Source organism: Ascaphus truei, chromosome 4 (genome assembly GCF_040206685.1).
Source record: "Ascaphus truei isolate aAscTru1 chromosome 4, aAscTru1.hap1, whole genome shotgun sequence".
NCBI lineage: Eukaryota > Metazoa > Chordata > Amphibia > Anura > Ascaphidae > Ascaphus > Ascaphus truei.
The window spans coordinates 409125091-409152543 of NC_134486.1; the positions used below are offsets into that span (position 1 = coordinate 409125091).

A 27453-nucleotide genomic window follows, 5' to 3' on the forward strand; every position below is an offset into this window, starting at 1 on the left:
AGTCACGGTTTGCATTCTGCGTTGTATTGCATTTTGGAAGGTGCCACTGAATTGTTATAAAACCTATTCCGGCACGATGCTTCAAAATAACTAACCACCTCTACTCTATATGCAACAGTTTGTACAAATGAACAATTTTTTTCAATAGGGTTTAACAGAAGATAAGCAGTTTAAAAAAACTGTATTGCCCCATGTATTCATAGAAAGCTGGGTTATTTTTAGAGCGCTTAAAGGAACAATCAGATATTTCATATTGCGCTGCTCTATTTCTAAGTTTTAATCATTTAAAAGTCTTCACTTTTTCATGTTTATTACTTCCCTTGGCATTCATGGTTACCATAGCAACCTATGTTGTCTTAATGAGTGCGACCAGCAGCGGCCATATTAACCTCCCACGGGGGCACATTTTCAGCAAATGATCTCTGCAGAGTTTAACTACAGAACGTAAAAGGGATGAGATTGCTAAGAGCAGCAGCAGAAGTACTTTGCTACAGTTACAAATAAGGCATTGATTTTTTTTATTAAAATAAGGCATTTTTTTTTTATTATTATTAAAATAAGGCATTTTTTTTTTTATGGTGACTAGAGCGGATTGCTGTATTAATCTGAATAAATCCTGCCGTATTATCTTGTCATTTTTTTAACTCAAGGAGCTTTATGGTATTCTGTATATCACTTAGTCTCAACAAGAAGAAGAAACACTCCTGTGTGACCATTTTGTGTCTAGTACAGTAGTTAACAAATAAATGCTTTCTTTTCCCAGAATCAGGACGCTATATACTGGCTCTTGTGGTACAAGGTCATTCACACGAACAATTTCACAGTACGTGAACTTCTGGCTGAGATACAGCATTTTAGACACGAGAAGTTCAAAAACGACTGCAGATGAAGATACTTGTAAAAAAAAAAAAAAAAAAAAAAAAAGAGTGAGCAGGCTAGGTGGGTGTAATGAGTCACTGTAATATATGGAGATTTAATTAGGAATACACAGAGTACAACACTCAAGCCACTAATAGAATATAGTTAAAGCAGCAGCAGACTTGATAGAAGTATAAGGTAAGACACATTTCATTTCCACCCCAATGCAGCAATACCCGTACACACTTTTTCTGCGTTCTGTATTCTGTACTATTTTTAGCCTTCTTTTGGGAAATCAATTGGCCACTGGGTCAGTCTCACTCCTGTGACTAGATAAATTATCACAATGTCACGGAAACCTTGACGTTGCCGTTTTCTGTTTGTTGACCTCTGTGATCATTATTATTATTATTTTTTTTAAGTCAGCAGATAAAAGTGAAAGCTGACAGTTCCGGCATGCACTACTGAAGGAAAGTGCCGGTAATGGCCAGAATGGAAGAGTTTAACGTTCATGGTCAGGTAATGCCCCTATCCTGAGGGAATTATTACCCTGTCAAACCCACCAGATAATCTTCCCTCACACCCCGCCCAACAACCTGCTCCCCCTGGATGAATTCCCCTCCCACCTACTAACCCCGGATGAAGTCCAATCCCACCTGCTCCCCCCGTATCTCTCTGCCCAGTCCTCCTGGGTGAACTCACCTTCCACCGGCTCATCCCAGATGACATCCCCTCGGCATCCCCCATGATAATTTCTCGTACCTCCCTACTCACCTGCCACCCACTGCTGCTAGATGAAATCCCTGTTCTCTGATTTGTCCAGGTGCTAAATATTCCGTGCATTACTGACTATTATAGGCTAAAGCTGTTAGAAATTCCGGGCATTATTGAAATCACTGCTCTCTGATTGGTTAAAATTCTGGGCATTATCCAACCAGTAATGACCTGGAATTTTTTGGCACCTTGACAAGTTTTTTCAGGCAATTAGCTTTGAGTTCTCATACACACAAAGAGAAAACAGCTTTCAGACAGGGAGGTGATGGGACAGAAGGCAGCAGCCAGGCACCGACTCCTCCCTTCGCTGCAGAGAGCTCTGCACAGGAGAGTGAGGAGATAGGAGTGTTAGTGTGTGTGTGTATTGAGGGGTGTTGCAGACTGTGTTTGTGTGTATTTTTGGAGGCTGCAGTGTGTATTGCGGGGGCTGCAAAGTGTATGATTGTGTATATGTGTATAGAGGGGGCCTGCGAGTGTGTGTATAGAGGGGGGGGGGGCTGCAGTGTGTGTGTGTGGAGAGAGAGAGAGAGAGAGAGAGAGAGAGAGAGAGAGAGAGAGAGAGAGAGAGAGAGAGAGAGAGAGAGAGAGAGAGAGAGAGAGAGAGAGAGAGAGAGAGAGAGAGAGAGAGAGAGAGAGAGAGAGAGAGAGAGAGAGGCTTGAGTGTATTTACAAGTTTATTTTAATAAACAAGAACAGTAAAAGCAAAAAAGAAAATGTAGCACGTTTATAAAAATTAATATAACTACACAAAAGTATCTATATTAAGAAAATTAGCCTATAATAGTAAAAAGGGCATTATTGGCCAGTAATGCTGATCTTGGGGGATTATTACTTAATACCCGGAATTTTGACCAATCATAGAGCAAGGATTTAAATAATGCCTGGATTTTTTTTTATACACTTGACGTAATATAAATGGTACTTATATAAAAAAAAGAGCACAATCTTAGAGACGACATGGCAGCCCCTATTCAACACAATTTGATGCTGCTTCTCCATACAAGAATGGAGCTCAACACTTCTCCAACAGGGGGAGACAACTAGACAGCAAGTTGAATTTAGACAACAGCATCGTCTCTTGGGCTGTGTGCTAGTTTTTGCACTTCCCTCCTCACGGGTTATGTTGAACACTTGCTTAACTGTTCCCTCTCATTTCATAAGCCCGCAACTTTTACATAAAAGCAGTACAAGGGAGATTGTTTATGTTACGATTCCATCTATTAAATGCTGTAAGGAGTAACCACAAACATTTGCAGGTGTTTAATTCAGTTCACTGCTTTTGTCATTGCACAGACAGAAATCTGTTCCTGCTGATCAGATGATACTCGGGACACTACAAACAGATGGATACAATCTAGGCTTCAGAATACATTTCCATTGGAGAAAAAGAATTGATTTTCTGCAGTGGGTTTCATTGATGCCAATGTTGCTCAGTCCAATGCATTTTTTTGGAAGCTCTTCCCCCATCAACATTTGTCAGATGACAAAGTATTCTAAATGTTAAACATATTCTACAATATAAAAAAAACAACAGCAATACGATTCAGGAAACCTGATGGTCTGGGTGGTGTTCAAGGACAGATAGAAGACTCCACTGAACCGCAGACCTATCTTAAAAGAAACTAGGCGGGTGTGAAAAGCTTTATCCAGGATGTCGAGGCCGGACACCTACACGTTTTCTATGCTTGAACAGATTTGAACGTTGTTTTCATGGCACGTTAGCATAACTCTGCAATGTGAAGGTTTCCTCCGACTCCAGCCACTGCGACGACACGCCCGTCGCTTGCCACATCCACGACCTGCACAGGTTTGTTAGCCAGTGAAACCTCCCCAATAACCTGTGAAGAGGACAAAGCATACAGGATGAAGGTGACCCCTTACAGAAGTGCCTACTTCATGATCATAGTGGAGACATAAGAGGGGTATTCCTTAAACTGCGGTAGTGACGAGCCAGGCTCTATTGCAGTTTCATGAAATAACCCTAGTGTCTCATTTAGCAATGTTGCTTCATTTCAGTAGGGTTCACAATGCACTTATTAAAAATGAGACACCAACAAGAACTTATGAATATCTTTTTATGACAAACAATAACCCATACATTTCTTCCAACCTTTAAGTTTACATAAAGCGTATGGTAAACTATACTTAAGAACATTAATGCCGATTATTAAAAGACAACCGGTTGTAACAGGATTTGTAATTTAGTGATAAACACAAGGAAGGCTGGGCGACAGGTCAACTAACAATATTTCTCTTAGAACGTGTCCGATTAGGAGGAGGGCTATAACATTTTTTCTTTCAAACAAAATACTTTGGAAAACAAAGACAGAAAGTGTAATAATTGGCTTTGGGTTCCCAGACATTGCCCACAATTGGTAGTAGGTAACTGGAGCGCTCTACCAAAGAGGGAATAAACATCTTCACTCATCGTTTTCTTGTAATGACCCTTTATTTAAGGATAACATGCGAGCATTTCATCAGGGGCTTCCCAGCCTCAGACCGTATGGGCTTGAGGGGCCTATTGCACCTTAACCATACACCGGACTTTATGCTTAAATAATTAAACGCAATTGCAAGTGAAAAGATAAATTGAAGAGGTTTACTTTCCGGGGAGGGAGTATTCTGGTGTGTACAACGGTTAGTGGGCTTGTGAAGGTTCATTTGACGCTATATTGCTTTGCACTTTTATTGTACATTCCTCTGTAACCTGGTGTTTCTCACACAGACAGTGCACCGCAGACATCTAGTTTTTTTTTAATATGAAGTGGATTTGATCACTATAAATAAATATATTTACAATATATTAAGTATGTAAGCAAATTCAGAGCCATGTGTGCTCGTACAAATATAAAAAACTGTAGAGCAGGGACGGCCAACTCCAGTCCGCAAGGGCCACCAACAGGTCAGGTTTTAAGGATATTCCTGCTTCAGAAGTTGACTAACTCACAGTCATTGAAGGAGTCACCTGTGCTGAAGCAGGGATATCCTAAAAGCCAGACCTGTTGGCGGTCCTTGAGAACCGGAGTTGCCCGCCCCTGCTGTAGAGGTTGCTGGTGACATTTTAAACGAGGTGCAGTTTAGGTATTCTGATAATAAAAAAAAAAATCTCATAGAGAATTAGGTTTCCACATATCCAGGATTCGACTAAGTCTCCAAAAGTTCACCTAGGACGTTTTCAGACAGAAATGCCTATTTTGGGCATTCTTCTTCTAATGCCGTGATTATACCCAAAAAGGCAGCCGGCGGCACGTGGTGCGACGCTGCGCAGCTCCAAAACAAATTGCTGAAATTCAATTAAAGTAAACATAACTCCTGGAACTGCAGGGCGGCAGCCTGGAGAGGAGACATGAGGATTTGTTTTTGGCAGGCGACGGCCGCATCACGTAAGCGGCGCAGCCAATGAGGGCGTACTGCTCACTGCCACGCCTCCACCATGCCTCCCTGTCTCCTCTTCTCTACTTGTTCAGATGCCGAAGGGTGTATCCCTGGAGGGGACGTGCAGGCACTGCACTGCTGTGAGGTGCATATAGAAAAAAGATGTGACAAGGACTGGGAGCCCGAAACATGTTAGAGTACCTCTAAAGCGTCATGTGCACCCTGTTTGTCTTGTTCCTCTATAAAGAAGCTTATTTTTATTGCACTTGATCCAGCCACCGTCACATCTTTTTTCTATATGCACCTCACAGCAGGGCACTGCCTGCACGCCTCCTCCCGGGATACAGCCTTCCGTGTCTATCTTGCAGCTGCACGCTAAACACAGGACTTCTGACAACATTGCCAAGTGTGAGTACGCTTTATTATTTTTCTTCCGTGGATGTTATCTAGTCTAGCTCCAGGGGAGTGTTATCATGCTTGGGATTACTAGCTGGGGTCCCACTGTTCATTTATTTTGAGCAGTGTGGCCAACCTATGTTGTATTTCCCTATACCTCCCCATTATAGGAGTATTATTTGACTACATCTGCTAGCAAGTCATTATTGGATTATTGCCTGTGTTGATGAGGAAAGTGATATAAATTATTGGATTTATTACTGGACTAAGTGATAACGTGCATTTTCTCTGTGCACAGACCCAGAGCTGTTCTCTAATATTGCCTGATTGTTCAGACGCCGCTCTGCGGCAGCGCGAGGATGACAGCACCGGATTGCGCTGCTGCCCAGCGACATCTGGTGTAATCGTAGCCTTAGTGGCTTCACATCACTGAACCATGCGGAGACCACACTGCGTTTTACTAACACTAAGGGGCTTATTCTAAATCAGTTGAAGTGGTTGATCTGGCCACTTTCAGTCGAAATTCCCCCTTGACTCCAATTGGGAATTTCGTCCGAAGAAGAGCTCGATCTTTCGGTGGATATACAGATGTACGCAGCTAACCTTACTGTCTCCGGGGCTGCAGCCAACCAACCACCGCTGGAGTATTAACGCTATGTGGGGTCCCATTCGGAAGCATGGACACCCCGCCGCACAATCTAGCAAACACAGTCTCCGGCGCCGCAGACTTTTGCTGCTTTGAAAGCGGCGCCCGGTACAGCGAGTCTTGCAACATCTGTAGAATAAGCCCCCTTGGCATAAATATAAAACACTTTATTTTCACTAAGCGAGCCACAACACAGTGATCAGGTTTATTCTGCTACTCTTTTTCGAGCTGGAAGTAGAAGATTCATTGCTTTGAAATACTTACCTCTTGTGTCTGCAAATCAACAGCAGAAGCTCTACAGGTCCCACTGCCTCCAGCAATGACAACGTTCCCACTGCAGAACCGTGCTGCATAGAGGAACTCTCCCTGGATTGCGGTTGCCGGGAATGGCACATCCTGCAAGAGCTGGGAGGACCGAAGATCCCAGAGCTGGAGAGATTTCCGTGCAACCCACGACCCTGTTAGGACCCTGTTGTCCTGCAAATACAGAGAAATGTGATATTGGAACCAGTCTTGGAAAATGTATATACCATTTCCTAACTTGTGTGGGTGTTCTTACTCTATTTGACACCGTCAACATTTCACAACATCGCTCATATCCCACCGTGCTTTAAATTGTGTCCCCACTCAATTCACCTAGAAGTTGGAGGTGCATAATAACTTCATTGTATTGGCATTTTTGCTTTGTAATCGTTGTGCTTATACAATTTAATATATTTGCAGAGGAGAAAGAGTAAGGAAAGCTCAGAGTCTGCAAACATTTCTGTTTAGCACAGTAAGGATCCTGAGGCAACGAATTAAATAACATTTATACACTTAGACATCACAGCTAAACAAGCTGAAGGAAAGAAAACAACAAGATACATTTCAGCCTTCAATAATAACTCTTGCGCATGTAAATAGCACTTAATGAAACACTGGTACAGACATCCAGCAATGTAAAATGTTCAATTAGTCGGAGTACTGTACCTAATCAAGGTATCACTGGTTTATTGACAAATCATGAAACTAACATTATTTTGTAGTGCGAAAAAATGTATTAGCTATGTAGGTCCTTCACATGGTTACAGGGTAAGACGTACTGGCAGTATTTGGACTGAAATAAATAAGAAGGCACTTATATGATTACACTCATGCTTAAACCTAATATCCCCCCAAATACTCACACACACTACCCCCCCAAAATACACACACACACTAACCCCCCTAAATACACACACACACACTCCCTCCGACGCTGCTGCCTCTCCTGCACTGTCCCACGCATGACTCTCTGTGAGTTTGGCGTGTACGCCGCGTGCTTCTGATACGCACCGGCATGAGAGAGCCCGATGTGGGACAGTACAGGAGAGAGGCAGGCCAGCAGCTGGGGAGACCCTAGCGCCAGTGGCAACAAGAGGCACAACTCCAGCGCCGGCTGTGCCCCCCCTGCAGCCACCGGCAGAACAGTGAGGGAGAGAGGCAGCAGTTGTGGAGCGGCAACCTGTGGACGGAGGAGAGCCGCAAGTAGATGCGGAAAGAGCTGCATGCGGCTCGGGAGACGCAGGTTGCCGATCCCTGGTCTAAGGTCACAAACATTACCTTTTTTAGTTTCTTACTTTTTTACTCTTAAGACAGCATATTTGGTTAGTAAAATTCATATAGAAAAACTTAACTTTAGCTTACAATTGCATACACTAAAAGTACATACTCGGAACACAAAACACAGTAGTAACCCGGAGTGCAGTACTCAAGTTTTAATCTGGAAATAAATCAGTCCTATCAAACATGGAACCGGTTATCTGCAGTCTGGGTTTAACCAGACAATTCTCTTTAGTAGGACGTTGTTGACTGGTGATCCTCTGGCTTGATGTTCGGTTTCCTTTCTCAACTTCCTTGGGTGAACCATATAGTTTCCTTGGTTGGTTTTGCAGGCTGTGTGCTGTGAGGATTCCGGTGAACTCTTTAACTTCTAGTTCCATTTCCAGGCTCTCCAGAACAGACTGTTATCCTGTGTTGGCTACTAAGTTCTCAGTGTTTTGTTGAAAAGGTCATTTTGACTTGTTTTAGAGGTGTAAGAAACCTGAGCTTATCCTCTGGTACTGTACATGCAATACTGCCAGTGTTCCAGTGCTTTATGTTAACTGTTGTTACTTTCCAAACATCTACAGTACCTTCCACAACAATTTCTGCTGGTCTTATGATTATGATTCTCGCTTGGAACAGTCTTTTTAAGGGTTTGAGTGGAGGCATCTACCTCTTATTATATTTTTTTGGAAACACTCTTTGCACTATTTTAGTGTTGTAGATATAAGTCACATTTACACTTGTTTATTTAGTTCACTATAATAGCACCTATATTTTTCACTGGGAGGTTATGAGAGTGTGTTAGAGCGCCGCCCATTGTTTTGTTGTATTGGGCTTATGATTATGGGCATGTTCTCAGTTGCTCACAAGAACCTTCCCTGGCTGTCAAGAAGAGCCGATTTCCCTTTAGGTTCTGTTCTGTGTTGGCAAATCTTAGCTTGAACAAACAACCAAACTCTCCCTTCCCCCTCAGGCCGAGTGTGACTATTGCCTACTTGTTGTGTGTCTGTATACTGTACACGTCATCTCTCTTAAGTAGCCATCTTAAAGAGAGCCAGTGTATTCTACAGTACTTGACCAATCACGAAACAAATGATGCAACTTAACACATGGACATACTGTAGGTTCTAGATGTTCTAGACATGTGAGCTTGTTTTCCCCAATAAGGTACTTCATTTAACCCCTTCCGTTATCAGAGACTAGCACTGATTATAAGGTGGCCCCTTAAAGAGCATATTCTTAATCTGTAAATGTGTAATCTTTGGCTACATGGAGAGTAATGTAGACAATAAGACGATCTTATTACACACCTGCAACTGACAGAGCTGTTTTTGCTATAAATGGTTCAGAATCATGAGAAAGGTTTACTGACCATTTATTACGTAGCACCAAGCTAGCCACCAATGAGATAATGCAGCGACCAGAACAGTTCCCCAACTCAAAAATGGTCTTGCAGAAGAGACAAAGCTGTGACCTTTATGTTCAAATGTTTTAACTATTGAGTGGAAGCAGAGTTTTCCTTGCTGGTAGACACGTGCAGTGACTGTTCAGTAGTAGTTCATTCTAAATATAGGAATGGATAGGAGTAATTATGAAGTGCCTGGCATGTAATCTGTTTAATTAGAGCTACAGTAAGTGTAGGAAGAATGAAGGATGGGGGTGGCATAAAAAATATAAAACGTCAGGATTCACTAAGCTGGATCTGACCGTAACTGCCATTGATTTGTATTGCAGTTAATGCTAAATCAAGCTCCGATGTGTGTGTGAGGAACTGTAAGAGCTCGAAGGATGTCTGTGTTATGGGGATATGATGCATGTTCCTGGTTCCATTTTTGAAGTGAAATTCTTTGCTGGCGCCTCCAGGGTTTTCATGGGGAAAAATCCTTGATTTTGTAATGAAAACCCGTAACACGAGCGACGTCACAATACTAATAAGCGGGCGCCGTCGCTCACACCTGTCGCGTGTTGCCGTTGTGCAAAAAAACACTGCCGGGTCTCGCCGCACATGCGCAGTGGCGGCCAGACTCGGCGCACATACGCAGTGGCGGCCGGACTCGGCACACATACGCAGTGGCGGCCGGACTCGGCGCAAATACGCAGTGGCGGCCAGAGTCTGGCGCACATACGCAGTGGCGACCGGACTCGGCGCCCATACGCAGTGGCGGCCGAACTCGGCGCACATACGCAGTGGCGGCCGGACTCGGCGCACATACGCAGTGGCGGCCGGACTCGCCGCACATACGCAGTGGCGGCCGGAGTCTGGCGCACATGCCCAGTAGCGGCCGGACTCGGCACTTGAGCACCATCAGCTTTGCAGGTAAGTGGCTGCTCTCTATGCATTAGATCAACTTTCTCCAGAAGGAATCAGTAAGAGGCTATACATGTACATGTACATAGAGACTCCTCCGTAAGGAGTGAGCAGTAAGAAACTCCTCACCCCATGAACATGACTTTCTGATTTCATGTCATGTATCCTCCCATTATTCCCAACCACTGCATTCAGTTCACTGTAATAAAGCTATGGAAACTATTCATGGAATCATGTTATGAATACCCTCTTTAATGATAGTACCCACACAAATAATGATCACTTTATTTCCAGTACCTCAATATCGATGCCAGGGCCACATACATGAGGACCAATTATCACTCTTCTTGCTTCTTTTGACATTCGCTTGTCCCATATCTTAAAAAGAAAAAAAACTTCAGCGTTTCAGAATTTTTCGGATCGTGTCCATTTCAACTTTTCCAAGGAAAAAGTGTGACATTGGATATGTTGGCACTCATAACATATCTACCAATCAGCGTACGGTTATAAAAAAAATAACCCAGCCAAAGAACAATTGTATGTTACACACATTCTGTGATATTATGAAAATGTCATATCTTTTAAAACGAGATTAAAATATTGGAAGAAAGAAGTAGAGTTCAAAAAGATTTTTAAAAAAAAGTTGAAATCACTCCTATTCATACTACTCTCTACATTTTCAACCAAACACACACACACACACACACACACACACACACACACACACACACACACACACACACACACACACACACACACACACACAGTCTGTTCATCATACAGTACTTGAACAACTAAAGCCAATAAATAATATTAATTTCTCCTTTTGTTGCCTCACTTTGCCTCCCCTCTGGCAGTGAAGGGGTTAGTAAGGTTCACACTGAAAGCGGCAGCCAATATAATTATGTTACACAATTGAATTTATGTTCTTACCGCACAGTCCGTGAACTGAAAAATCAGACCACACAATTAGAAACTACCTTCTAAGAAGCCACATTTACCCTATTACAAAAGTCACAAAAGTTATAGCTGACATCTCAACATCCTATATATAAAAACATAATTTCCTTGGTGCACTTTTCTCCAAACTTGCTGATTTAAGTAATTCCCGATCACCTGCTTTAAAATGACCGTATACTACTTGAAAATAGAATTAATTGAAATCATGCTAACTTATTTTTCTTTCAATTTTGACGGTGTTTGACAACATCAGACTAGTAAAATTAATATAACTATTTATAACTACCACAATGTCACCTCAAGGTTGATAAAGGGCTTGGTACTGATATCATGATATGCAGCAGAGTTTGAGACAACTACGGAGCCCTAAACTATAGGCTGCGAAGTTAAATGAAATGCCAGCTGCAAAGACGAGGCTACACTGGGGTGGTGCATTTCCAGAGGAGTGAAAGCTCCGACTTGTTCCCACATGTATACAGATCCGAAGATGACATTCATTCTGTATTGGGGGCCAGCACCCTGATGAAACTGCCCTCTGACGAAACAACAGTTGGTGTGTACTTTAACTGCATTCATTTCTACGAAGATAATCAAAACACGGTCAATCTTTGGCACGCACCTTAATGGAATCATCCCAGCCTCCGGTCAGAAAAATGTGATACTCCGAGGGGTGAAACTTCAAGGCAAAGATTCTGCAACTGTGACCGCTGGTAAGAGTAAGATCGTTATCTAGCAGGAAATCTGGCGCTTCCAAGATATTTAAAACCTGTCACGGAAAAAGGTGATGTGTCAATAGAAAGAAAGGTTTTATAATCCCAGATTAAGATGAAGAACCCGTAACAGTGTATGCTGGAAGGATTTGCATGTTGTCTACAGTTCATGAAAAACCAAGTCTGAAAACACTATCATTCCTTGTTCTGCACCATTCAGAGTTAATAATTGTGTAGAGAAGGACCATACTTACTTAGCTTTCCTCATACAGTATATGCACACAAGTCTGTGTTTGTGGGTGAAAAATACATTTTAAAAAACACTGCACGTTGAAACAAGAAGCCCTCTGCACTAATCTATTGTCACTGACAAGCAAGAGCACAGGTGGAGGTTAAAGGTTTATGGGGACGACTGGCCTTCCCCCAGTGATGAGAAGCCCAGATTTAGTACTGAGTGTGCTTATTACCAGGGCGGGCGCAAGGGTTTCATGCGCCCTAGGCAAAACGTAAAATGTGCGTTCCAGTTGTATTCTATCTTACCTGTGCCGGCCGCCCTTCATCCTGCCGCCCCTGCTTCTCCTTCAAAATCAAGCGTCAAATGATGCCGCGTACGTCACAACCTAATGTCACACGACGTCTGGTTGCCATGGCAACCGTGAAGTTGCGATGTCAAATCACGTCATGGCTTCGCATTACCATGGTAACAAGACGCCATGCGATGTCACATGGGTGACGTCCGCGGCATCATTTGATGCTGGATTCTGAAGGAGAAGCAAGGCGGCAGACACAGGCGGTAGACACAGGCAAGTGCCCAAGGGTGCCGCAGCTGGACGTAGCTATTGGGTGTGTGACGGTAGGGGGTAACCAGACTCTCAATAAAGGTCAAGCCCATGAATGGTTACCTCTGATCCGTATATAAAAGGTTCAGGAGTGTCAGCTCTTGAGCCCAGTAACTGTAAATGCATAACCTGTAATATGCGTTAATAAAGAATGTATGTTTTTTTCCCTTTCCAGGGATGCCAGCAAGCAGGGATTGCTAGGGCCTGGGGTTCGGGGGGTTTGCGGAGAAATTATTGTCAGCATGTGCCTAGGTAATTGGGGTCCGGAGTTGTATGGGAATCATGCCTAATTCTCGGATACAAGTAGGCACATTTTTTCGGCAATAGCTCCCCTTGAAAACGCTAGCGCGACTCACCACTAGGGTTCCCTGCTTCAGCATAGTCCAGAAAGGTAAATGGGGCAAAGGGATGTAAAGTGTCCCTGTAACTATGAGGGGTCCCAAGGTTAAGGTGGATACCCAGTTAATGCCCAGGTAGCCCAGAACCTGTATTGGGGTTCATGGACACTCCAACCATAAGTATAAGGTTGTGAGGGAACACTTACAGTCCAGCCCAAGTCTCTCAGATAGTGTGTGGGGAATAAGGGCTGATAGAATTAAAAGTGCATCTTTCTATTCTATTCCCCATACCCAGACACTTAGGATGTATTAAAAGTATATTTTATTAACACTGTGTTTAATATTATAATGTACTGTTGCGCACTATATCTGAGCTGGGACTTTCGGAACCAATGTTCAGACCGGCTACCAGGACTACCAAGTTGGTGCCAGTAAGTCTGCTGAACATCGGAGAGAAAGCCACCAGAGGATGCCTGAAGTGTGAAAGACATTTGGGTAGCAGGGAAGGGCTCAAGAACCCACATCCTGGGATCAATGACAGTCGTCCTGGCTGCCACTTGTCCTACCAGACCTGGGAGGAGCCTGACCCAGCAGGTAGCATCTGAATAGTAAGGGACTTAGGTGGCAAACTCGCGCATGTCCATTGGCAGATTCAGATTCCACGCTAACCCTGCTTTCCAGACGGCTTTGCTCTTATTGGCTACTGAGAAAGTTCCCACGCTCTGATTGGCTGTAGTATTTTGTGACTGAACTCCAAAATACTATAAGAAACCCCTAAGCCAATGAACGTTGAGATTTACAGCTCCAGAAGTGTGGGCGGGCTTTTCAAAAGTGCTCTTGCGCGAATAGTAGAGCACCAGCTTCAGAAAAGTCTGCTCGGAAAATAGTCCCACTTTTTGCGGCCAACTTCTCAAACGGAAAAATCAACACCGGATAAGTTTCTAAGTCCTGACTTTTGGCGGCCAAGTTCTGAGAATTTAACGTAGCGGTCGCGGCTGGGAACGCAGGACGATTTTAGTTCCAGGAGTTTGGTACTAACACCTGGTCAAGAAAGAGTCCAAGTTCTCTAAAGAGAAGGGAGTGGTGAAGTGTGGAACTTCACGCCGATCTGGGAATCAGAGGATTTCGGGCTATGTCCCGGTCAGGAGAAAACTCTTATTTAGAGTTCCCTGCACCTAGAACAGTCTAGTTTTCTACCGCAGACCCCCAGTAAGTGTGCTTTTCGTCTGTAGTTTGTGTTCCACTGTGTGTATGCCTATTTCTGCGAATAAATTTACCATTTATTTCACTTACCTGTTTTGCTCAATGAATGATCCTGGTAAAAAGGTGTAAATGCCTGGTCTCCTGTGCAATTATTATTAATGTGCCCCTAGGACCGTTGCACCCTAGGCGACTGCCTATGTTTGCCTAATGGACGGGCCGGCTCTGCTTATTACCTTGTTGGTGTTGCTATCATATAGGCGGATGTGTCTATCCTTCCCGGCGGTGGCAAAAACACTCCCATCCTGGCAAAAATCCAAAGCATTGATTTCATTCTCCTGTTCTGAAATAATGCAAGAGAAACGTGTCCCAAACGGTTGACTTTGAGCAACATGACGAAAAACACCAAAAAAAGGGTAACGTCAGCATATTATACATTTTCTCGTAATCCAAATTGTATGTCCAGATGATGAATTGTGTTTTACAGGTACATTAAGAAACTCTGTACATCTGGGGATGAGTAACGTTCAACAACGTGGTAAAAAAAAAAAAAGTAATGGTAGTCATGAATCCCTTTAGGAGGGGTTGTATTGCTGCTTCAATGTTTGTGTGTAGCTCATACGATAAACCAAGCCATACCTGTTAGCGAGACAACATTCAACTCTGACTTAATGTCATAAATAAAGATCATTCCATCTGCTCCAGCAGCTAAAAGCAGGTTATTGCTCTTGGGGTGATAGCGCACTGCAGTGATCGGCTGGCTGGTACGGTGTCCAGAAACTATGGTGACATCAAGACTACCCTCTTCTACATTTACAATCTGAAATACAAAAAAAAAAACCGCGTCCTGGGGTAAATGAAGACATTTTTGGGAAGCCCGTCTTCTATTTAAAGATGATGCCTCCTATTCATGGAGAGGTGTGTTAACACAAAAATGAATGCCTCAGTATTGTCACAGCAGTGAAACTGTGCCAGGCACCCTAATAGGAGGAGCAATTGAAGAGTAGAGCAAAAGGGCACTGCTGACAAGGATATCCCGAAGGAAAATTCCTGTAGAAAAAATCACGGGCAAAACTCCAGAAGTAAAACTGAGGGTATTTATTTCATAAGCTCACAGGGACATGAACACAGCCCACGCACCAACGCGTTTCATCCCGTGGGACTTTATCAAGACATCAGCAGTGCTCTTTTGCTCTACTCTTCAATTGCTGTTTCTACTCATCGGGACGCACGCAGTGGAACTACTTCTTAAGATGATTTCTGGACTTCAAGATACCCCCATGGGCAGGTAATGGGCAATAGCCCTTATATTATTACCTATGACCCTGTATTGGGGAAGTTCATATGTTAAGAGGGGTGTGCTTTTGGACCATATCTGCGGTAGTCTGGCTGACTGACCGATAGGTCTTTTATTTTGCCCCCCCTTAACTTCATATCTTATTATATATATGACCTTATGGATTCATTATAATGTTCCTATTTTCCATTAATTTCTTCAATCCTATTCTGTGTACACACTGATATTGAGCGTCATTCTTCACCTTACTCTACCCTAACAGGAGGAAAAGGTGCTTCAAATAAAGACCATCTCAGACAAATTGTGCCATTAACCCCATGGCTCCTGATAAAAGATCCTAAATACGCTCTAAAATCTTAGAAAAAGAAAGGTTGGGGCATAGTGCAGATTAAAATGTAAAACAGATTAACTCTGGCTAGATGTATGTAACAGGGTATGTCTTTTCTGCCTATCTTTCCCCAACCTGTTATGCAAGTCCTGCTAGCTGCAGGCTGTAAGGGGTTAATCTGTGGGCTTGTTGACCCCCCTCATGCTCCTCCTATGAGTGATAGAAGTAAGGTGGTGAATCTGTGTAAGCCTAACTGGTAAAGGTATAGACCATGAGCCCGTCCCTTCTTGTTCCTCCTAGGAGGGAGTGACAGATTTAGTTTAGTCCTGTTCCTGCTCTGGAGGAGAGAGGAAGCAGAGAGCTATGAGTCTCTCCCATGGCGGGATGAGCGTGCTCACCCTCAGTCTTTGGACTGAGGGAACATCAGATTCAGCCACAGAGGCCCTGTAAGACCAGGGGCCATCACTATCCAGAGGTCTAGGACCTCTGAGACTCTGCATCGCTGTAAGGAGATCTGTAGTGGATGCCTGCCATACAATAAAGACCCTTTTTATCACTCCTGTCAAGGAATCAGTCCTTGGGAAGGAGGGAGAAGTATGCAATAGAGGGGGCTGACTTCTGGACACCCTGAAACCAACTACGGCTGGAGGCGCTAACACCAGTGAGACGAACAACAGAAGAACCTAAGCCTGCCCTGATCTCCATTACATCGCAGATCCAACGCAGCTCTCCTGGTCCCAACAGGTATCGCACCACACACAGGTAGCAGAGACTGTGTATCTCCCACTGGGGGGGGACATTTGCAACACTATTCCATCAAACAATTTTTCAGGAGAGAAGCAAAAGAGAGACGAGACACAAGAGAGAAGAGTGAAGAGAGAGAGAAGGACCTCCCCAAACACAATTAGATTACTTCCCCAGTATATCTCCATGTGATCTAAAAAATGAGTGTTCTGGTAAATAAATAAGTCAATGGGTGCTCTATTAAATACATATTACAGATACAGCAACAGTGTATACCAGGGGTCCTCTACTCCAGTCCTGAGACCCCACCATATCAGGTCAAGTTTTCAGGATATCCCAGCTTCCTCGTAGGTGGCTCAATCGAAGACTGAACCACCTGTGTTGAAGCAGGGACTGATTGAGCCACCTGTGCTGAAGCAGGGACTGATTGAGCCACCAGTGCAAAGCTGGGATATCCTGAAAACCCCTGGTTTATACTGTAGTGCCGACTAGTATTCTAAAACAAATCTGGGGCTATCACCAACAAGACCCAGGTACATGCTGGGTACATGCTGGGTACATGCCGCAACATTTCAGTGACATTTCTGCAGACAGACTAATGGCCCATCGGATTAACAGCGGGGGTCCCTGGCAGTCCCATTCAAACTGAATGGGACTGCCAGGGACCCCTGCTGTGTTAATCCGATGGGCCATTCGTCTCTGCAGAAATGTCACTGAAATGTTGCAACATGTACTCAGCATGTACCCAGCATGTACCCAGCATGTACCCAGCATGTACCTGGATCTTGTTGGTGATAGCCCCAGATTTTCCAAGGCAAGTTTAAGGCAAGTTTTAGAATACTCGTCGGCGCACCTGTACCAACGGCGTTCTTTTTCTTCTCAGCTTTACCACCGAGTTGGATTTGAAGACTCAGTACACGTAACAGTGCAGCAAAATATTTGTCTTTCTATATACTAGAAAAAAAAGGAGTCGGGTCCCCGATCAATCTAAATAAAATTCCCCCGTTACCTGGATGGATCCATTTCCAAAGCCAACAGCCAACTTCGTCCCGGTGGAGTTGAAATGTAGGCTGTAGATGCTGTGAATGTCCTTGCTGAGAGGGACATGGTGTCGTACGTAGAGCTCCGAGAATCTCCCGTTCTGGCCTTCATCTGATTTCTCATCTACATGCTCCCCTGAGCGTTCCAAGTCCTTGGCAATAGTGAAGGCTTCTTCCAGATGCCGCCGAGACATGCTAGCCTGGAACGACCGCTAAGGACAAACAAACCACTCATTAGTTAAGGCTGATACTTTAGGTGCAAAGGACCCACTTCAGTGAGAGAGAAGTGTGACTGACACACCCAGTACAACCACAAACCACAAACCCCTGCAAACCCTTTCACTGCCAGAAGCCCACAACGCATTGCAAAAGACAGCAAACTGGTTAAAATGGCAATCCCTCCCAGAAGCCTGTGTGGAGATCTCCATTTTAACCTCGCAGACACGATATTAAAACCACTTATATCTCCTGACGGAACATCACATTTTCCAAATAAAAACAGCGCAGTAAAGGATAAGAAGAGATGCCTTAGGCTGCATCCGATAGTTTCCGCACTCCTCGGCACAGCGTACGCCTGCAGCAGGAGATATATCCTGTTCTGCAGGCAGGGGTAACAGGGAGGCGTGTCGGGGGGCGCGGCCGTGACGTCACGGAGCTGGTTCAACCTCGTTGGGCGAACCACTCGTGACCCGGCCGTCGCGCAGGAAATACAAACCTGTTTGTAGTGCGAAGCGCCGATCTCCCCGTAGCACGTACATGCGCGCACTACACACTAATACATTGTAGTCCTAGTGTTTGTTTCGGCGCAAGCCTCATACAGTAGCACGCATCGTATCCTGCACTGTGGACGTAGCCTTAGGCTGAGCTTATACTAACTGATCGGGCTCGCCCCACCAAGTGCACGCCAACAGCCCCAGCGATCTGTGCAGTTGGCTGCAGGAGATTGGGGAGGCGATTGGGGGCGTGGCGAACGCATCACGGACGTGTCACGAAGCTGGTTCGCCCTCATTGGCTGAACCACGTGACTGCAGCCTGGAAAGACAAATTGACTTGTCTCACCGTACTGCAGCAGCGTTGACGCGTTACATCGCCGCCAGTACGATGCTACCTTCAATAGAGAAGCATAGAAGAGTCCCGAACGTGAGCGCACATGCACGCAGCGACGCCGCCACCATGACCGTAGCCTTAAAGCACACAAAATAATCGCAAAATCAGTGTGGGCTGCTACTTTTGGGACAAAACAAACAAAAAAACATGCTGTGAATGTCACCTATTATCAATGTATTGTATGTTCCCATTCTTACCTTCTTTTTCTCCGGGATTCAGCACTTCCAAAAAACTCTCCTTGGATTTTTATTTTTTATCTACGTAGTTAAAAATATTGGTTGTTTCTTATGACGGAGTTTTGCTAGCTAATAGTTAAAAGTAGATCATGTCATAAGAGAAGAAAAAAAGAATCTAAATGCAGACTGCTACATATATTATTATTATTATTATTATTATTATTAATAAAAGAACATGCAGCCTATCTCATTGAGGACAGAGGAAGCAGCAGTCACTGCAGGGAGTTTGTTATTGTTCATATCCAGGGCAACAAGCAGCGATGATAAACAGGTTAGTGCTGCAGCTGAACGGGAGTCCAGCACAAAGACAGGGCGAAAACAATGACCTGGTATGTAACAGACCCGGTGACGGGGGAGGAACAAAAAGAGAGATCCAGTCGCAAATCCAGCAACTGGCTGAGATCCTGAACAACAAGGAGAGCGTGCGGGACGCGGAGGTGTCACATCGGTCAACGTGTAACACCCCCCAGTGCTGCTATAAACCAGGAGCACTGCAGGGTATGCAAGTTACAGAGAGTAGAATAACGTGGGACGGACATACAGTATAGGGACAGGCACATTATTACAGTGCAACACAACGGGATGTTAAAGCGGAGACAGAAAAGGTTCGGGGCGAGATTGATGGATTCGACGTGCTACAGCAGGAGCGGCTAACTAATCCTATCGGGCCATCAACAGGTCAGGTTTTAAGGATATATCCATGCTTCAGCACAGGTGGATCACTCGGAGGCTCAGTCGAAGGGGACGTAGCTACTACATCATGTTGCACTGAAAGGGTTAAAACATATCTCAGGTGTGTTCCTTTTTGCCTCTCCTGTTTAAAGGTGCGTTTGACGGTATCTCTCCCCGGCAGCATGTAACACTGTGTTAGTGAGCACTTAACAAAACGTTAACGCCTCGGGAAGTCGATAACGGAGCGGATCTGAGCCTCGGAAAAAAGAAGCAAAATGTCGAAAAAGCAAAAAACACAGGAACATGTAGCAAACGGCAGCCTATATCTGCAGGTGCAGAGTAACATGTTCAAATAACACAGGAACATGTAGCACACGGCAGCCCATATCTGCAGGTGCAGAGTAACATGTTCAAATAACACAGGAACATGTAGCACACGGCAGCCCATATCTGCAGGTGCAGAGTAACATGTTCAAATAACACAGGAACATGTAGCACACGGCAGCCCATATCTGCAGGTGCAGAGTAACATGTTCAAATAACACAGGAACATGTACACTGGCGACACACTTTATTCGAGCTTGGCTAGTCCCACGAATTCGAGTATACCCGGGTGTATTGAGGTTTGTGACTGTTTTCTGCCCGAGTGCATTGAGGTATTTTCCAAGCAGGGATTGAAGCATTTTATTTCCGCTGGCTGCAATACTGCACAGTATATATATATATACTGCATTACAATTCATGAATTTATGCCATCTGGTAGACACGCGAAGCATTGCAGCCTATTAAATCCTAATCATTATCATTTAACAGATCAGCCGCCCGTCAGCCAGGCATGAACCCAGGCTGGGAAGGCAAATGCAACGGGGCTTGTCAGAGGTGAGGAGCGGCGCATTCCAGGTATCTGCCAGGTACATACCGGGTATTTGCTCGAATAAAGTGTGTCAGTGCAGTAGCACACGGCAGCCTATATCTGCAGGTGCAGAGTAACATGTTCAAATAACACAGGAACATGTAGCACACGGCAGCCCATATCTGCAGGTGCAGAGTAACATGTTCAAATAACACAGGAACATGTAGCACACGGCAGCCTATATCTGCAGGTGCAGAGTAACATGTTCAAATAACACAGGAACATGTAGCACACGGCAGCCCATATCTGCAGGTGCAGAGTAACATGTTCAAATAACACAGGAACATGTAGCACACGGCAGCCTATATCTGCAGGTGCAGAGTAACATGTTCAAATAACACAGGAACATGTAGCACACCATGTAGCACACGGCAGCCCATATCTGCAGGTGCAGAGTAACATGTTCAAATAACACAGGAACATGTAGCACACGGCAGCCCATATCTGCAGGTGCAGAGTAACATGTTCAAATAACACAGGAACATGTAGCACACGGCAGCCTATATCTGCAGGTGCAGAGTAACATGTTCAAATAACACAGGAACATGTAGCACACGGCAGCCTATATCTGCAGGTGCAGAGTAACATGTTCAAATAACACAGGAACATGTAGCACACGGCAGCCCATATCTGCAGGTGCAGAGTAACATGTTCAAATAACACAGGAACATGTAGCACACGGCAGCCCATATCTGCAGGTGCAGAGTAACATGTTCAAATAACACAGGAACATGTAGCACACGGCAGCCTATATCTGCAGGTGCAGAGTAACATGTTCAAATAACACAGGAACATGTAGCACACGGCAGCCTATATCTGCAGGTGCAGAGTAACATGTTCAAATAACACAGGAACATGTAGCACACGGCAGCCTATATCTGCAGGTGCAGAGTAACATGTTCAAATAACACAGGGTAGCACACGGCAGCCCATATCTGCAGGTGCAGAGTAACATGTTCAAATAACACAGGAACATGTAGCACACGGCAGCCTATATCTGCAGGTGCAGAGTAACATGTTCAAATAACACAGGAACATGTAGCACACGGCAGCCCATATCTGCAGGTGCAGAGTAACATGTTCAAATAACACAGGAACATGTAGCACACGGCAGCCCATATCTGCAGGTGCAGAGTAACATGTTCAAATACCACAGGAACATGTAGCACACGGCAGCCCATATCTGCAGGTGCAGAGTAACATGTTCAAATAACACAGGAACATGTAGCACACGGCAGCCTATATCTGCAGGTGCAGAGTAACATGTTCAAATAACACAGGTACAAGTAGCACACGGCAGCCTATATCTGCAGGTGCAGAGTAACATGTTCAAATAACACAGGAACATGTAGCACACGGCAGCCCATATCTGCAGGTGCAGAGTAACATGTTCAAATACCACAGGAACATGTAGCACACGGCAGCCCATATCTGCAGGTGCAGAGTAACATGTTCAAAAAACACAGGAACATGTAGCACACGGCAGCCCATATCTGCAGGTGCAGAGTAACATGTTCAAATACCACAGGAACATGTAGCACACGGCAGCCCATATCTGCAGGTGCAGAGTAACATGTTCAAATAACACAGGTACATGTAGCACACGGCAGCCCATATCTGCAGGTGCAGAGTAACATGTTCAAATAACACAGGAACATGTAGCACACGGCAGCCTATATCTGCAGGTGCAGAGTAACATGTTCAAATAACACAGGAACATGTAGCACACGGCAGCCTATATCTGCAGGTGCAGAGTAACATGTTCAAATAACACAGGAACATGTAGCACACGGCAGCCCATATCTGCAGGTGCAGAGTAACATGTTCAAATACCACAGGAACATGTAGCACACGGCAGCCCATATCTGCAGGTGCAGAGTAACATGTTCAAATACCACAGGAACATGTAGCACACGGCAGCCCATATCTGCAGGTGCAGAGTAACATGTTCAAATAACACAGGAACATGTAGCACACGGCAGCCCATATCTGCAGGTGCAGAGTAACATGTTCAAATAACACAGGAACATGTAGCACACGGCAGCCCATATCTGCAGGTGCAGAGTAACATGTTCAAATAACACAGGAACATGTAGCACACGGCAGCCCATATCTGCAGGTGCAGAGTAACATGTTCAAATAGCACAGGAACATGTAGCACACGGCAGCCCATATCTGCAGGTGCAGAGTAACATGTTCAAAACTCCTTAAAATAATTCTTACCGGTCTTTTTCTAAAGGCATCTGTCAGGTGGATTTAACCCCTTGGTTTACAGGGGGACCCCCGCCGCACATTGCTGGCAATGAACGGGTTAACTTATTAGCCCTTAATAAACATACATTACACTTTATTAGCCAAAATTAGGTTAAAAAACGTCATAATTCGTACATTTATTTTTTGTAAGCGTTGAACCTGCAAGTCTAAAAAAAAATCTACTTAACCCAGTTTCCGGGATCTTTCCTGAGATACTAAGCCCTAAAGCAGTGGTGGGATTAAAACATTTTAACAACCGTTTTGTACCTGGGCGGCAGGGGGCGTCTAACAGCATCTCCCGTCATCTATATCCCTGCAAAGCCTCTCTAAATGGCCGCGCGGCGTCACATGGCGCCGCTTTGCCAGGACACCGGACGCCGCCACATAGCGTCTCGTTGCAACGGACGTCACATGATGCGCGCACGGCACGTGGCGTTCCCGTTGGCCTGGCAACGCGGCTCCACTTGACGCCGCGCGGCCACATTGAGAGACTTGTCAGGGTGAATAGATGCAGGGAGATGCCGTTAGACGCCGCCTGATGCCCGCCAACGAAGGCAAGACAAATAAGCACCCGTTCGGCGAACTTGGGAAATTCGAACCGGCAGAATCCCACCACAGCCCTAAAGTCCCTGGGATAGGCGGCCCGGGGTTGCTATAGAAGCCAAACAGAGAGGAAAAGATGAAAAGGAGCAATAGGAAGTACTAACATATTCATATTACCGAGTAATGTCTGAGCATTTCTGGAGAGGAGGCTGCCTCGTGGCAATAAGGCCGCCATTACAGTTGCGGCGCGCCTGACCGAGTGCGTGACGTCACCCGCGCGCGAAACATGCACTGCAGGCCGGAGCGATCGGGAGGCGGCCGTGACGTCACCTGAGCGGTTCACCCTCATTGGCTTAACGGCCACGTGACGCGGCCAAATTTAAAAAAAAAACGCGCACTTGGTCACGCGCTCTATGTGCGCGTTTATTGCTCTTCTTTAGTTTGTTCCGGCGGCGCCACTATAACCGCGGCCAAGAGATACTAATAAATCCAGTTTAATTCATTTAACAAAAACAAGGTGTCAAGGAGACATGGATCGCGAGTGCAATGTCTAATAATAATGGTTGTTGTTATTATTATTATTAATAATATCATAGTCAGGGCGTAATCTTAATGATATTGTAGTTCAAAAAGGGGATAGCGATTCTCAGCTAAATAACCCTGTGTTTCATGAGGTAAGGATGCTGATTTACCCCCTACATTAATATTACCAATGGCAGACATATATAAGGCCTTGGTCCTTCTGCAGCCGGCGGCGCGCGCGGCCACGGGCCACCAGCTGCTTGCCTCCGTTCTGGAGGTCCCCACTGGCTCCTTCCGGCGTGGCTGACTGCGTGCTGTGACGCGTCAGCCAGCCGGAGCTACAAGGAGCTTGTAGTTTCGGAGAGTGTCGCGTCACGTGACACGCAAGGGAACCAATCCGTGTTCCCCCTCTGCTTCGATCCCCAGCCCCCCCCCGTTCCGATTTCCCCCCTCTGGTCCGATCCACCCCCCCGTGTGTATTTGCCTGTGTGTGTGAGTGGAGGGGAGCAGGGAGGGGAGCAGGGAGGGAAGCTGTGTGTGTGTGTGAGTGGAGGGGAGCAGGGAGGGAAGCTGTGTGTGTGTGTGTGTGAGTGGAGGGGAGCAGGGAGGGAAGCTGTGTGTGTGTGTGTGAGTGGAGGGGAGCAGGGAGGGAAGCTGTGTGTGTGTGAGTGGAGGGGAGCAGGGAGGGAAGCTGTGTGTGTGTGTGAGTGGAGGGGAGCAGGGAGGGAAGCTGTGTGTGTGTGTGAGTGGAGGGGAGCAGGGAGGGAAGCTGTGTGTGTGTGTGAGTGGAGGGGAGCAGGGAGGGAAGCTGTGTGTGTGTGTGAGTGGAGGGGAGCAGGGAGGGAAGCTGTGTGTGTGTGAGTGAGTGGAGGGGAGCAGGGAGGGAAGCTGTGTGTGTGTGAGTGAGTGGAGGGGAGCAGGGAGGGAAGCTGTGTGTGTGTGTGAGTGGAGGGGAGCAGGGAGGGAAGCTGTGTGTGTGTGTGTGTGTGAGTGGAGGGGAGCAGGGAGGGAAGCTGTGTGTGTGTGAGTGAGTGGAGGGGAGCAGGGAGGGAAGCTGTGTGTGTGTGAGTGAGTGGAGGGGAGCAGGGAGGGAAGCTGTGTGTGTGTGTGAGGGGAGCAGGGAGGGAAGCTGTGTGTGTGTGTGTGTGTGAGTGAGTGGAGGGGAGCAGGGAGGGAAGCTGTGTGTGTGTCTTGGGTTTTTTGTGGTTAACTTTTGGCCGGCTCGGGAGGAGGGAGGTGCGCCCAGCTAGAGGCAGAACATTTGTATCTCCCGCTCCCTGAATCTGAGCTCCGCTGCAGCCATCTGCAGGGGGTGGGGGGGGATTTACGGGAGCAGCAGAGGGCATGTGGAGGGAGGGGGAGAGTAGCGGGATTTACGGGAGCAGCAGAGGGCATGTGGAGGGAGGGGGAGAGTAGCGGGTCCCTCCGCTCCAACAACGCCCCCCCCGGCAGCCGCTCCCTACAGACCGCAGGTAGCGGTCAATAGCCTGTCAGCGCGCTGCCTGTGTGCAGTGCGGGCGCGCTGACTGAGGGAGCGGGGCCTTAGCCTAAGCCTGCGTTAGGGACAACGACATCGCGTCAAAAACAAATGCATTGTCGCCGTCGCTTATAGTGCACGCGACGGCGCGACAGCAGTCTGGCAGTCACGGTTATTTGATTGTTTCCGGCGACGGTCTCCCCTTGTGGCCAATCAGACAGCTTCTCCGTCCTCCCCCTTTCTGACGTCACTGGCCTTGTAGCCAGCGACGTCACCTAAACTTCAATTGCAACTATCGCTATGGCGACGGGTGACGTCATCGGTCGCGTCACCGGCAGTATAAGTGCAACCTGAGGTGTCCAATAAAAAATAGATAATAAAAAAAATCTTTTAACATTAATATATTTCTAAAACGCAACACCGCTTCAGGGTATCGGAGAAAAACATGCTGTTAGGATGTAAAAAAATGTTTACATTAAAAAAAAGGGCATTTTTCAAATACTTGTATTAATATAATGGGACTCGACCCCCTTCTTTTAGCCAGAGGAAGGTAACAAAGAGGTTTAATAAAGATGCAAGTAAAGAAGCCTCCCTCCTCCCTATTACTAAGCCGCTTTTCAGGGTCCCCTCCGTACCGGCCCGGCGGGGTGGGTGACAGGGGAAGGGAGGCGGCGCTGTGCGGAGGGCGTTGCTTTGCGGAGGGAGAGCTGCCCGTCTCCTCCGGAGTCTGATGAACGACTGATGACGTCAAGCGAGAGCTCTCCACTCCCCCCCCCCCCAGCGTGCTCGCCCCGCCCCCTTGCCACTCAAGATGTTATGTATTAGCTGCCGCACTCCAACTACACACTCACACAGTAGGGCCCACCCCCTTCCCTAGTGCTACTATTCCGGGCATTAGGCACCGCCCACAAAAAGTACACAAGCCACACCTCCAACTCGAGATGGAGCGCGACATAATATATTGGAGACGGCGCGCGCAATCGCCCGCCCGCCCACCCACCCACCAATAGCTGCGTATGTTGACGTCTCACGAGTGAATTCGATGGCCGTTTGTTTCCATGGAGACGGCGCCGTAAACACATATAATAAGCAGAGCGCGGGAAGCGGCCGGCACTGTGAGGAAAGAGGAGACATGGCGGAGCGGCGGCGGCGGCGGCGGCGGCGGCGGCGGCACCGGCACCGGCACCGGCACCCTATCAGCACAGCACAGATGTTAGAGTATAAGGGCGGCTCTCTTTGTGGCTGGGGCAGTCTAATTAATTTGCATATGTTAGCATAAGAGACATTTAAAGGCGTTTGGTCTAAAAAAAAAAAGTTTGAATGCAAAACAAGTAACTAACAGCAATGATACTAACAGCTGAGCCAGGTTCATTTCAGCTCCGGGCACCCCCTGCTCCCCGAGATTACATCCTGGTATCGCTCTGCTGTTTTAAAGGTCCCGCGCCACGCGGGTTAATAGGAATTCACAAGGGATGATGTTGCAGCTTCCTATTGGCCGGTGGGACATGCTGGGGGGAGGGGATGGGGGGGGGGGGGATAGGTGTGGGGGGGGGGGGATAGGTGTGGGGGGGGGGGGTAGGTGTGTGGGGGGGGGAGGGGATAGGTGTGGGGGGGGGAGGGGATAGGTGTGGGGGGGGGAGGGGATAGGTGTGGGGGGGGGGAGGGGATAGGTGTGGGGGGGGGAGGGGATAGGTGTGGGGGGGGGAGGGGATAGGTGTGGGGGGGGAGGGGATAGGTGTGGGGGGGGGAGGGGAGTAATGTTTGCAGGAGAGGGGGATGAGGGGAGGAGAAAAATGCTGGGGGGGAGAAAAGGGTAAGACACGCTGGGGTGTGGAAAGGGGGAAAAGACGCTGGGATGGTGGCAAGGGGGAAAAGACGCTGGGAGGGTGGCAAGGGGGAAAAGACGCTGGGAGGGTGGCAAGGGGGAAAAGACGCTGGGAGGGTGGCAAGGGGGAAAAGACGCTGGGAGGGTGGCAAGGGGGAAAAGACGCTGGGAGGGTGGCAAGGGGGAAAGACGCTGGGAGGGTGGGAAGGGGTGAAAAAGATGCTAGGGAGAGAAGACATGCTGGGGATGAGAGCAGGGGAGAAAGATGCTGGTGGGAGGAGTTAAAACATGCTGGGAGGGAGAGAAAGATATGCTGGGAAGGAGGAGACAGAGAAAGACATGCTGCAGGTAGAGGAGAGAGCAAATGTAATTTTAAAGAGAATTACATGAAGGGGAAAATAAGAGACAAGGGGCAAAGATAAGGGAAGTAACAGATAAGGGTGAAACGAAATTGAGAAACACATTAAGGGAAGGAAAGTGGAAAAAGACATTGGAAGAAGGAGAATGAAAGACATGCTGGAGGGGG

At 46.5% G+C, this 27453-nt stretch overlaps 1 protein-coding gene across 1 annotated transcript; it reads right to left on the reverse strand.

Annotated features, from left to right (window-relative positions):
• Positions 1-2877: 2877 nt before the first annotated feature.
• On the reverse strand, positions 2878-25879 carry LOC142493949 (periodic tryptophan protein 2 homolog). Its single transcript, XM_075598734.1, has 8 exons — positions 25738-25879; positions 17349-17591; positions 14610-14790; positions 14207-14313; positions 11503-11649; positions 10221-10301; positions 6314-6526; positions 2878-3470 (listed from the first exon to the last, which is right to left on the reverse strand). The coding sequence occupies exons 2-8, from the start codon at positions 17571-17573 to the stop codon at positions 3351-3353; spliced, it is 1074 nt and encodes a 357-aa protein (XP_075454849.1). The 5' UTR covers positions 17574-17591; positions 25738-25879; the 3' UTR covers positions 2878-3350.
• Positions 25880-27453: the final 1574 nt, after the last annotated feature.

What these genes read in the sequence shown, in the direction of transcription:
- LOC142493949 (XM_075598734.1), bottom strand. Translation starts at nt 17,573, where the DNA reads ATGTCTCGGCGGCATCTGGAAGAAGCCTTCACTATTGCCAAGGACTTG. An exon ending in GAATGTTGTCTCGCTAACAG is followed by an intron (nt 14,314 to 14,609) that starts GTATGGCTTGGT and finishes GCATTATTTCAG; the next exon opens with AACAGGAGAATGAAATCAAT. An exon ending in ATGATAGCAACACCAACAAG is followed by an intron (nt 11,650 to 14,206) that starts GTAATAAGCAGA and finishes TTTCCGTGACAG; the next exon opens with GTTTTAAATATCTTGGAAGC.